This window comes from Mustela erminea, chromosome 10 (genome assembly GCF_009829155.1).
Source record: "Mustela erminea isolate mMusErm1 chromosome 10, mMusErm1.Pri, whole genome shotgun sequence".
Classification (NCBI taxonomy): domain Eukaryota; kingdom Metazoa; phylum Chordata; class Mammalia; order Carnivora; family Mustelidae; genus Mustela; species Mustela erminea.
Genome location: NC_045623.1, coordinates 97566170 through 97578809, shown reverse-complemented (window position 1 = coordinate 97578809; position 12640 = coordinate 97566170). Strand labels below are relative to the sequence as shown.

At 60.6% G+C, this 12640-nt stretch overlaps 1 protein-coding gene across 12 annotated transcripts in view; it reads left to right on the top strand.

The window, feature by feature from the left end:
* ARHGEF10L (Rho guanine nucleotide exchange factor 10 like) overlaps positions 1–12640 on the top strand; it is a 155312-nt gene that overhangs the window by 86823 nt on the left and 55849 nt on the right. For 10 of the 12 annotated variants that reach the window (XM_032361134.1, XM_032361140.1, XM_032361139.1 and 7 more), the window contains 7 exons: positions 417–525; positions 2993–3099; positions 5161–5238; positions 6166–6345; positions 7360–7476; positions 8013–8105; positions 8843–9016. In XM_032361134.1, coding sequence (XP_032217025.1) covers positions 417–525; positions 2993–3099; positions 5161–5238; positions 6166–6345; positions 7360–7476; positions 8013–8105; positions 8843–9016 — 858 coding nt within the window. Of the gene's footprint in view, positions 1–416; positions 526–2058; positions 2260–2992; positions 3100–5160; positions 5239–6165; positions 6346–7359; positions 7477–8012; positions 8106–8842; positions 9017–12640 lie in introns of those variants that run through there. The other 2 variants (XM_032361142.1, XM_032361141.1) reach the window with 1 other exon arrangement.

Here is a 12640-nt window from a genome sequence, read left to right as displayed (position 1 = left end):
ACCCCGTCTGTTAGTCCTCATAGACCTTGGCACATCTCAGTAGGGAAACTGAGGCTCAGTGAGGTTAAGTGACTTGTCCCGAGAGGTATAGCTGGGATCTGAACCCGGGCCTGGCTCTCCAGGCCTCAAGTCTTTCCCCAAAGGGAGACAATCAGGTTAAGACCCCTTTTTGCCGATTAAGAGGGTTCCTCCAGGGTGATCCCCAGAGAACGAAGGCCCCTTCTCACCTTGCCCCGGGATGTCTCAGGTGCCACTGCCTGGCTGTCCCACCGGGCTTCTGCTGGAACTGTATGGGCCCCAGGGTCTTGATGTGTGCCGCTCCGGCTGGGAGGCCAGGGTGGGGCTGGTGGCCCTTGGTGGCAGGCATCCTGGGGTGTCCCTCAGCTTCTCTGATGAGCCCTTCTGCCTTTGCTCAGATGACCCAGCTCATGAGGGCGGCCAAGAGCGGGACCAAGGACGGGCTGGAGAAGACGAGGATCGCCGTCATGCGCAAAGTGTCCTTTCTGCACAGGAAAGACGTTCTTGGTGAGGCACCGTGGGCCTGGCCGGCAGGAGACTGGGGCTCAGCTCTGTGACAGCGGGGGCAGGTGGGCGAAGCCACCTGGGGTCTGGCATCCTCTGGTGGTAGGGGATGGGGACTGACCCCCAAATATCTTGGCTGGTCCCCGTCAGGTTCCCGCCCTCAGGCAGGTATGACCCACCTCTTTTGGGGGGAGGTGGGGCCTCTCCCTTCAGTGTCCCTGCCCTTGGTCTCTGTCCTGGCAGTCTTGGCCTCCTGCCTCCCACACTGTTCAGCTCACCTGACTTCATCTTTGAACGTTCCCGCTCTTTCCTTTGTCCATCACCCATCTGTCCACCAGCCAGTATTTATTGAATATCCTGAAGTGCTGCACCCCATGCTGGGTATAGGGCCACCAAGACTAACAAAGCAGCATTTCCTCTGGGAGTTCTGGGCTCATATAAACAGGAAGTGACCACAGAGGCTGACAAGCAACTGTGGGGAGCCGGGGAGGGGGGGAATGGAGGGGAGGGGGAGGAGGGACAGGAGCTTGGAGGAGCGCAATGCAAATGAGTGGTCAGGGATGGGCTGGGAGCAGGAAGGGGATGGACCCAGGTCAGTCAGGTGGCGGGGAGTGGGGCAGGAAACTGGTGCTCTGGGCGGAGGCGTCAGCATGTGCAAAGGCCCTGGAGCTGGGCAGTAGGAGATGTTCAAGAAACGATTTTTGTAAGGGTCAACATTTATCAAGGATTTACTGTGTCTGGGCACCCTCTTATGACCCTTACAGTTCCTTGCTTAATCCTTGCAGACACCAGACAGTCCACAGGACTGCCCTGTTCCCATGTAGAGATGAGCTAACAGGCACAGAGAGGTTCAGTGACTCGCGTGGGGACACACAGGCGTGGGGAGGATGGCCGGGGCTCCATGTGGCTGGAGTAAGGGGTGGGGTGTGAGAGGCTGGAGCCAGGTCAGCACAGATATTCAAGCCAGGGAGAACTCCGAGACTCTGTGCGCTTTCCCTTCTCTGTGCTTCCATTTTCTCATCCGTGCAGTGGGGCCCCTGTGGCATCTGTCTCAGGGGCCATGGTGAGAATGACCGAGGCAGTGTGTGGACTGAGCTCCTGGCTCTGCTGTGATGCATGTCATTCTCGGGGGGCAGTCACTGAGTGGAGGTGTTTGGGGCTGGGGTGACGTCTCGCCGGTGTGGGTTCAGATCCCGGTTCCACAGCCTCCTGGCTTCACGACCTTGCATCATTCTTAACGGGGGCTGGTTCCTCATCCATGAATTGGGTTCAACCCCACCGCTGCTTGCACCTGCTCCAGCACGGAACCTTTGGGGAAGCCACCGGCCCCCGAGAGGAGCCCTTCCAGGCTTAGTGGGGTGGCCTGGAGGAGGGACAGGGTAGACAGGCTGGTCGGCTGGGAGCTGCTCCTGGTCACCCTCCCCACCCCCAGACTGGCCAGGCTGCCAGCAGGCTCTCCCTAAGCCCTCCCCACCCCGCCCGCCAGCCCAGAGCCTTGCCTAAAGTGACCCTCCCACTAGCGGCGTTATTAATAGCCGCGGCAGGGCTCGGATCGCTGGCCAAGAATGTTACCCAGTGGCGCGTGGGGGAAGAGGAAGCCGCGGGGCCGGCGGCTGGGGTGGGTGCGGAGTGATGCCCGGGGTACCATGTGGGCCAGGCAGGAGGGCCTTCACCACCCCCACCCCCACACTGTGGTCCGCTGTCCCTCCTCCTCCTCCTCTTCTGTCTCCTGTTCAGGTAAGGGCCTGCCTGGGTTCCCTGCTCCCTCGGCTCCGGCTCAAGGGTCACTGCTACCTCCTCCTTACGAGCTTCCCCGCAGCGCCCAACTGCCCACGGCCGCCACCACTGGGTTTCAGGCCCAGAGCAGCTAGGGTCCCGTCTCCCTGTGCCCGCATCTCTCTCGAGGGGACAGAGCCTTCCAAGGCCAGATCCCTGCACTCTGCCTGACCTCCCTCTTTCTCTCTGCGGGAGGCTCTGTCTGTCTCCTGCCCTCTGTCCAACAGCTGCCCCCACTCATGTCTGCACTGTCCCCTTGAACTTTTTTCCCTTTGGGTCTGTCTGCATTTTTTTTTTCTTTTTATGAAAAGAAGAAAACACAGCTAAATAGCCCCGTTCTTCTTGGGGCTTACTTTCTTCCCCCTTTTGGGCATCCAGAAGAAAACTATTTTTAGTGCCTAGTGATGGAGACATGGGCCGCCTGGCTTTCACCGGGCCAGAGGCAGACCGGTCTGAGCGGGGACTGTGACTTCTGGCAGAGTCCATGCTGAGAGCTGGAGCCCTGAGGCACGCCGCTTTGTGCGGCCCTGCTCGCTCCCCTTTATTTCAGGCTGGACAAATCTAGCAGAGTACAACAGTGAGTGACCCTCTGTGGCCCCGGGACCCCGGCCCAGGGTGGTGCCCAACTCCTGGGGACTGAGCAGGGTACGGTATCCTCACTTCTCATATGTCACCAGCCCATCTGACTTTCCAGGTGACTCGGAAGAGGAAGACATGGGGCTCCTGGAGGTCAGCGTTACGGACATCAAGCCCCCGGCCCCGGAGCTGGGCCCCATGCCCGATGGCCTGAGCCCTCAGCAGGTCTGTGTGCAGAGCTGGTTGGTGGGGGCCTTCAGGTGGAGGGGTGGTCAGGGGCTCCGTGAGTCTGGGTCTTGAAGGGAAAGTTTCGAGTGGGGGCTTCCGGTGGATCCTCAGCTTCTTGTCTCACCACCTACACAGCCTTCCAGACTGGACCCCGCAGGTGCCATGCCACTGTCCCAGGGTGGTGGGCCCCCACGCCTTTGGAGTGCTTGCTTCCCAGCCCTGGGGGACCGGAGCATTCTCGCTTAACTGTTTTACATGGCGGTGTTGTTCGCAGGAAGGGGGTGCCGTGACGGGAGGGTTGAGGGGCATTAAGCTCATCCAGCTTAGGGGGACGTGGAGGGGCCGGCCTGCCCTCTGTCCATGGGCTTCTCCCAGGCACTGGGGGCCTTGGGCGATGCGCCTCTTTTCCCCCTCAGTGTCACCCTGGGACCGAGACTGGGTGACCTTGCTCTAGGCCTCCGTCACGGGCACGTTGTCACATTGGCTGTCCCAGCCACGAAACAGGGAGAGACCCCCAGCCTTCTCTGGGTGTGGGGATGCTGAGCAGGTCTTGTCAGGGAAGCAAGCACCAAGAAGGGGTTTGCCCCTCTTGGGACTGGCAGGAAATCCTGATGTTTGGCCTCTTTAGAAAACCAGGGAGATGACCTGTGGCCACTCCTCGTGTCTCAGGAGTCCGTCTGCCCGCTTCCTTCATGTCTGTTACCCCTGCCTCAGGCACCGAGGTGGTGATGCTCGCCACTGGGCAGCAAGCCCTGGCCAGAGCATTCGGAGCTGGACTCACGATCCTGGGCTCCTCCCCCTGGCGCTGGCCGGGCCTCTCTCCTCAGGAAACTCCTGGGTCCTGCTCAAGCAATGTTCATTACTCCTCACCACTGGCTCTCAGTGGAGGCGATTTTACCCCCCAGGGTAGTTGGCCACATCTGGTGACATTTATGGTTGTCACAGCTGGAGGTGTCCTTGGAACCTAGCGGGTAGGGGCCAGGGATGTGGCTCAGTGTCCTACACTGGCCAGGCCCCACAACTGAGAATCACTGGCCCCAGGCGTCAGGGTGCTGAGATCGGGAACTCTGCTCTGGGACTAGCTCGGACCCCCGGGGGTCGCAGACAATGCATCCATCCGTGGGGTTGTGTGGGCCGTGGTCGTGCCCTGGGCCTGTGGGGCTTGCTGAGAAGGGTGTGCCAGAGGCAGAGTGGAGGTGTCCCAGGGGAGCAGGGGAGATGGCGGCGTTGGGGACCTGGATCGCTGCTCAGGATGGCTGTCGGGGCACTACGACGGTTGGTCCCCCTCCCAGCCACGGACCATGGTGGATGGGCTCCTGCCTCAGACACCTGTCCCACGACACCTTTCATGACCTCTGGCCTGGCTTTGGGTCACCCAGGATGCTCTAAAAACCCCAGTACCCAGGTGGTGCCCCGTACTGCCTCTATCAGACTATCGGGGCTGGTGGCTGGGTGGGGGGCAGTAGTTTCAAAGACACCATGCGAGGCCGCTGAGCAGCCGAGTGTGCCGCTGCCCCTGCCGGCTCTGTGCTGCTGACCAGGGGAGGTCTGTTGGACTGAGGCTGGTCAGGCTGCGCCTGAGCATGTGTGGACTTGGGCTGAGGAGAGAAGGGGCCAGCAGGAGGGGGCGGGATGTTTGGCCTGCAGTGGAGCCCCCTCGGGGGAGTGCGAGGGCACCCTATGGCCCGCCTGTGGGAGATGGATTGGTGGGGGGTGGGATCTGCAAGGCATGGGAGCTGAGATCTCTCTTCCATCTAAAAATTTCCTAATCGAGTTGCCTGGGGAGGGGCCTGCCTGACTCTGTGCAGGGGAGGTGGTGATTCCCTATACCTGGATGTCTGCAGGCAGAGGTATGGCAGGGCGCTCGGGCCCCAGCACCCACACCCCCACCTGCAGTCTGGGCTCTGTGGGGAAATGGACGCCCGTGGCTCCTAGTGCTCCCCGGGGCGGGCTCTGGCACCGAGGCTTCTTTTCCCGGCACGCTGGGCCCGGCACCTGTCCTCACTCAGCCCGTGGGGCGGCAGGTGCAGGCGCTGACCATGCTCTCTGGCCGCGCAGGTGGTCCGGAGGCACATCCTGGGCTCCATCGTGCAGAGCGAAGGCAGCTACGTGGAGTCTTTGAAGCGGGTGCTCCAGGTACGACTCCAGGGGCCTCTGGGGAGACAGCAGGGAGGACCCCAGAGGGACACTTTGTGATGAGTGTTGGGGACAGTTCTAAGGGGAAGGGGCCACAGGCCACCTCTTTTGTGGGGACAGCAGGAATTCCTGACACCTCAGTGTTCACGGGGTTCTGCATTTTGGATACAAAGTTGGGGGTCTGTGAAGGGAGGCATGTCCTGTAGGGCGGAGGGTGCCGTGCCTTCCTCGCCCCTCTAGGAGCCCTGGGCAGGGTCGTGTCTCCGAGCCTCCTGGGGCCACCCCGAGACTAGAGCAGGTGTACCCTCTCTGGCAGTCAGGATGCCTGGTGTCACTGTGTCAACTCTGGTGCCAGCCTGGTCTGGGGTCGGCACTTCTGACGTCCTGAACCCTCTGGGATGCCGTGGCCTTGGAAGAGGCCAATAGGGAGGCCATTTTGGGGTTGTGGGTGTTGGTGACACCCTTCTCCTCCCCTCCTGAGTTCGGATCCACAGAAGGGGAGCCCAGGCATCAGGCAGGGAGACGTGGAAATATCACTGTGTTAGCGGGTTGGGGCTAGCTCTGGGTCTAGGGGCCATGGGAGCTAGCTGGGACATCACTGCCACCTCTCCTTTGGGGGACTGGCTCAGTCATAGGCAGAGCTGGATAGGGCCAGCTGGGGCCTCAGGGCCTTGCCTCCATGGGGCTCTGTGTGGGCGTCTTCTTCCCACCCCCGTTTCACACCCAAGTCCAGGAGTAGGTGTGGGTTGTGGGCAAAGAGGGGCCAGGTGTGTTACCTCTGGAGATCCTTCCAGAAGGATGAGGAATGAGGGAGGTCTGCCTGTGGCCTGCCGAGTCCTGCAGGGGCCTTGTCCAGGTTGCCCTCGGGGCAGGTCGGGGGAGGGGCCTTGGCGGGGCTCCGGGGCACTGACTGCCCGTGCCCTGCAGGACTACCGCAACCCCCTGATGGAGATGGAGCCGAAGGTGCTGAGCGCCCGCAAGTGCCAGGCGGTGTTCTTCCGCGTGAAGGAGATCCTGCACTGCCACTCCATGTTCCAGATAGCCCTGTCCTCCCGCGTGGCTGAGTGGGACGCCACCGAGAAGATCGGGGACCTCTTTGTGGCTTCGGTACGTATCCCCAAACTCTCAGGTGCAAACCGCAGCCCTGACCTGGGTGCCATCCGGGCCGGCTTCCTGCCGCCACCTGGTCACCTCTCCAAGCCGGCAGGGGCCGGGGGCCGCAGGGCCTGGGTCTGCCTGGCCCCAGATGGGGTGGGCGTGTCACTTTCCAGTAGGTCCTTGGAGGAATCCACAGCTCTGGTGCCGGTGAAGCCTGCTCGCTGTTCTGGCCCTGCCTAGTGGCAGCCCCTGAAGGAGGCCAAACACAGTGGGCAGCCACCTAGCCTGTCCGCAGCTTCCCTACTGAGTGCTTGCGGGGTGCCCAAGGTCAGCCCTGCTGGTGCAGGCCGTGGCCTTGGCCCCCAGAGGACGCTGTGGGTATTGGGCGAGCGCAGTGGATTGCGCTCCAGGAGGCCTGCCTGGGTCCTAGCTTGGTTTTGTCCCCTAGGGCGGCTCCAGGCTCTCTCTGGGTTCAGGTCCACAGCTGAGGGGGGCTCTTGTGAGTCCCAGAGCCATTCATGGAGTGTGAGGGGGGTCGAGTCGGGGGGAACTCCACTTTGATCTGTTGTAGGTCATTGGGTTTTTCTAAAAGAAAAAAAAAATCGTTGTTTTGAAAATCCCAGCACTCAACAGATCTGATGCCCTGGGCAGTGTGGACAGGGCCTGGGGACAGGGGTGCCGTCCTTGGGGCTGGAGGGCCAGGATGTGGTGAGGAAGGGCACGTGGTGAGGGGTGTCAGGCGTGTCCCCAACCCCCCCTTCTCCTCCATTCGCCTTTCAGGGCTGCCCTGCTAGGGGCGGGGGAGGGTCCCTGGTCTCTTGGCACCACCTCTTCCTCCCTGGGACCGCGGGCATCTCTCCATCTCTCGGAGCCTGGTTTGCTCCTCTCAGTGGGGTGACAGGTTTTCCTGACCTCAAGGCTGACTGTGAGCCTCCGGGTAGCCAGTACGGAGGGCGGGGGTGCTCGCCACCCTTCCCCTCATGTCGTGGTGACCCTCTCTCACTGCGCTCGTGCCCGTCCCAGTTCTCCAAGTCCATGGTGCTAGATGTGTACAGTGACTACGTGAACAACTTCACCAATGCCATGTCCATCATCAAGAAGGCCTGTCTCACCAAGCCCGCCTTCCTCGAGTTCCTCAAGGTGGGCCAGCGGGGGTCGAGGGCACCTCTCAGTGGGTTTCTTGGGAGGGAGAGGGCACTGGGACCCAACCTTGGGGGTCGCATCATTGCTGTGGCCTGGGTACCTCCCCTCTTTCCTTTGGGACAGCCCCAGTGCCATGGGAAGAAAATCGGTCCCTCCTGCCCCCCAGGAGGAGGCTGATAATGAGTTTGAGGGTCTGTCTGCAGCTTGGGAAGCTGGAGTTGGGCCAGGTGGAAGTGGGGGTGGTCTCCTGGTTATGGTGTTAGTCCAGAGGCCTTAGCCTGACTGCTCCAGCCTGCCAGGACTGGGGGGGCTGTGTGGGGGGATCCCATGGCGACAGAGAGCCCTGGCTGCAGAACCAGGGACCCCCAGGCTCTTCTCTCAGGCCCGAGGCTGAGCAGGGTCCTGGACCCTGGGTGGTGGCGGGGAGAGCCCAGGATGGGCGGCATCTGCCCTCTGGGACGCTCGGCACCCCCTGCAGATGGGGTGGGGGGTGAGGGGGGGTCGGTGAATGAGTCCACCTGCTGTCCCAACAGCGGCGACAGGTATGCAGCCCAGACCGCGTCACACTCTACGGGCTGATGGTGAAGCCCATCCAGAGGTTCCCCCAGTTCATCCTCCTGCTTCAGGTACCGCTAGGGACTGGCCTCCGGGGACCTGCAGGGTGTGGCCTGGGCGTGGCCTGGGCCTCCTGGGGTGGGGGCTTCTCATCTGTCATCCACAGCAGACAGATGGGCTGGTGGGCAGGACCTCCAGCCCGCGGTCCCCTCTTTCTCTGCGCCCGGAGTGGCGCTGATCATGGTGGACGGCTTATAGTCCACCTCCCCGGCGTGGAGGGCTGGGCTACTGGTGGTGGCGGGAGCCGCAGTTGCAGGAAGGGAATGAGGGCCCTCGGGGGTCCTGGCAGCGGGGAGGTGCTCAGTAAGTGAGCTGACTTTGGCCACTTCAGGCCCCTAGAGAGAGCGTTAGTCCCCTCACAGGGCCCTGAGAGCTTGGGACACCTCCCCTGATGGCCGAGGGCCCTTAGTCGGGGTGAACCCCCTGCCACTGAGCTGGGCAGGGGGGCTGCCAGGCCGCGGACCCCCGTGGCACTTTCCTCTCTGTCCTCAGAGCTGCCAGCTGCAGGAGGGGGCTTTCATCTCAGCAAACTGCTGATCAGTGAATTAGAGATTGAGCCATATATGTATTTTATTTTTTCATATATTAGCTATTTCTTGAGGCCTTGCTATATGTCAGGTACACCTGTCTTGGCCAAAAGCAGGACACCTTCAGCCCCAGTCTCTGCAGGAGGTAGGAGGGTCCCTGGCCAGGGGAAGGGTCTGCTGGGGTGGGGTTTTCAGCCCTGGCTCTCTCGGGGTCCTGTCAGGACATGCTGAAGAACACTCCCAGAGGCCACCCGGACAGGCTGTCCCTACAGCTCGCCCTCACGGAGCTGGAGACGCTGGCTGAGAAGCTCAATGAGCAGAAGCGGCTGGCTGACCAGGTGGCCGAGATCCAGCAGCTGACCAAGAGCGTCAGTGACCGTAGCAGCCTCAACAAGGTGAGTGCCAGGGTTCCCCCACCTGCTCTGAGAGCCTTTACCTGCCTTTAACACCTGTCCCTGGGCCTCCTCCCATCGGCCACCCACTAGGTGGCAGTGTTCTCAGAGGGAGGGGAGTCCTTGCTTCTCTCTGAGCCCACGGACCTTACTGGATTAGAGTCTACACTGCACCCCCACATTCGTTATTATCCGTTATTTTAGGATAAAAGCTGATTTTGTCCACCAGTGTTGTTGCCAGGAAAGACACCCGAAATGACAGTCTAGCTTCATGTGTATACAAGCAGGCTCTGGGGTCAGAATCTGGGTTTGAATCCAGATTTTGCCAGTGGTAGTCACTGTGTGGCCTCAGGGGAATCACCCAACCTCTCTGAACCTCACTTGCTCCCTCTGAAAGGAGGAGAACTCAGTGGTGCCGGACCCCAAGGCTGCTGCCAGGCGAACAGAGGAGTCCTTAAGATAAGGTGCTGTTGTTGTTACTAGTGTTATTTGTAAAGAAGAAAGAGGAGAAAAATCCATGCCATGTTTTGGGGTTGCAACTCAGGAACATCTAGTAAAAAAAAAAAAAAACCCAAAAAAACCAACAAAACCTTGGAAAACTTGCAGATGAGTCTGTATAGAACCTTGTGTTTTCAGAACACAAAGCTGGTACTGAAAAGCGTCGTTCCCTCAAGTCACCTGTTGGTGCACATGACGTGAGGCGCCAGAAGCCGTACCCAGATCCGGGAGGCCCCGTTCCCTGGGCCGCCCCGTTTTGACCGCTGGAGGGTGGAGCTTGGTGGGGATGACTCAGGGTGAGGCAACTGCATCTCAGGGCACAGGGGCAGGGACACTGGCTCTTTGGGGGCAGAGACGTTTGTGGTGTTTTCACGGGGAGGTGTTCAAATCTTTCGGGGAAAAACTGGGAGTCTCCTGGGCCTCAAAAGCAGAAGTAAGGCCCCGTGACGAAGGCCAGTGAGATTTTAGCTACGTGGGGTGGAACTTTCTGATAGTGCAGGAAGCTTTGCCCAGAGGACAACAGCCCTGTGCAGGTGGCCCGCACGTCACAGCGTGTGACACTGACCTGTGCTGCCATTTTTCATCGCTGCCGCAGGTCTGCGAAGCCTGGACGGGAGAGTCTGTGGGCTGTTCTGAGCTTCAGGGGTCCGACATCTTTTATTTTATTTTTTTCCCCCCAAGGATTTTATTTATTTATTTGTCCGAGAGAGAGAGAGAAAGAGCAAACAAGTGGGGGGAGTAGCAGGCAGAGGGAGAGGGGGAAGCAGGCTCCCCGCTGAGCAGGGAGCCCGATGCGGGGCTCGATCCCAGCACCCTGAGATCATGACCTGAGCCGAAGGCAGAGGCTTACCGGACTGAGTCATCCCGGCGCCCCCAGGGACCCTGCATCTGAAGAGTCTCCTTCCTCAGGCTACCTTCAGGCTGTACGCGTGCTTTTAGGCCCACACACTATTTTTAAGAAGATGGAATCCATTGCTGTCACTTAAAAATGGAAAGCTGTCCCATAAAATCTAGACTGGTAGGTCTTCTCGAAGCGTTGGAAGAGCCGGCCCGCCTTCCTGCAGGCCACTGGCCACCTGAGAAGCAGCTGCCCATGCTCTCTTCGTCCCCAGTCCCTCCCCGCCTCCAGGCAGGACTCCCTAACCAGCCCCATGCCAGGCCTCTATGTCGGAATGTCTCTAGAAAAACAGACTTCAGGCCAGCCTGGCAGCTGCGCTGGTATCCGAGGGCGTCTGCCCTGGAAGGTGTCCTCTTCTACCCCTCCCTGGGTCCCCTTCACTGTAACCGAGAAGGTTTCACCGGGGCCGGAGCCGGGGGGAAGCTGGGCAGGCGGAGGTCCTCTGTGGCACCTGCTTGGGGGCAGACCCACTGTTCTCTTCTGCGCTGTCCCCCCCAGGGACCCGGGCAGTAAGGGGCTGTGGTCACTGCCTGGAGGTCAGGAAGACCTGTTTGGTGTTGGGCAAGGAACCGAAAGCCCCGAGCCTCAGTTTCTCCACATGTCCAATGGGGGGCATTTTCGAGATGTGTGGGATGCAGTTGTGGCTGTGATGTGACTGCACACTGTGCGTACCCCTGGCCCGGGCCCCCCTTGGGCAATCTCGGCCGGTTCTGAGACCGGTCCGGTGATGTTCCTCTTGCCGTCTGTCACCCAGGGAAAAGCAGAACTGAAACCGGGTGCGTCCCAAACGGAACTCTGCCGGCTATTTCAAAATGTGCCTGCTCAGGACTCTCCAGGGGAGTGTTTGTGCAATATCCGGCTTCCCCCCCACCCCGTCCCCCTTTTATCTGCCTACGGGGCAGGGGCATGATTGCCAGCAGCCCAGGGGACTTCCAGGTTTTAGGTCATGGCACATGTGGCAGTCTTCAGCGGAGCCTGCTGTCTTCGGGGTCCCAGCGTTGTCTCTGGGAGCTGGCATCAGCTTGCTGGTGGAGGGCGTGGTGTAAGGCAGCCCAGCCTTAGCCATGATGAGAGCCACCCCCCCGCAAGGGACCCTGAGTCATTGTTGTGTTAGGGGCCATGGGGCCTCCCAGACCCCTGTCACGCCCGGCTGGCCGCCCGGTGCTGGTGACAGTGCACACGCCTGGCTGTGTCCCGTGCCACTGCTTGGCAAGCTGCTTTACCTCTGGGATCTTGGCTTCCTCCTCTGGGGATGGGGATGGCCTCAGGGGCTGTGGAGCTGCTTAGACAGGAAGTGGGATCCTTAGTGCCCAGCGCAGTGCCCGGCAGGCAGTGGGCAGTTCAGGCCTTTGTGGCAATCTGGGACACATGGTTCTGGGGAGAATGACAGGGCCATCTCTCCCAGGGGGAGGCTTAGGGTAATCTGCCCTTTCCCAGCAGGGGTGAGGAGGGAGGGAAGGATGACTCTTATCATCAGAGTCATGGGTTTTGGGAATGAATTTTGCTGAATGTTTTTCTCCCCTCTGAAAAAAAAAAAGTCCCTCTCAGTAAAAAGTTATTTTCCCGCTACATCCCTGAGTGGGATGGTGGTCCCGGCGCTGGCAGGGGCTTCTTGGGGTCCAGCCTGAGATTGGCAAACGCCTGCTCAGATGCCTGAGGCTTGAAGGTTTTTGGCCTCTTCGAGGGTCACCTCATTGACGGGCAGATCAGTGCCGGCCCCCTCGTGTGGCGAGACTGGTGGACTGTTCAGTTCAGGGTGCAGGGCTGGGACCTCTTCCGGGCCGAGGTCTCCCTGAGCGAGGCCACGCCTCTTCATGGCAAAGACCATCGCAGACGGCACGGCTGTTGGGATGGCAGCGTCCCCGTCGATGGAGTACGCACAGGCAGGGCCAGGCCGTTGGACACGCGACCAGTGCTGTCATGCACGGTGGGCGCTCAGCAGGGCCCCACACTTGGTGTCGTGTTCTGCTGCTGTCACTGGCCTAAAATCCTTAATAATATTTGCACGAGGGCCGCATTTTCATCTTGCACTGGGCTCCGAAACGCCAGGCCCGGTAGTGCATTGTGTGGTGATCTGAGCGGTGGCTCCCCACCCCACTTGACAGCTGGGGAAGCTGGGCTGCGGGCACGCGAAGTGACCTGCCAGGGGCCTGTGTAGCTGGTGTGCGGAGAGCCAGGGTGCAAGCCAGTGTCTGCGAGTGCAGAGTTTGTGTCGCTGGTGGCGGCCACTG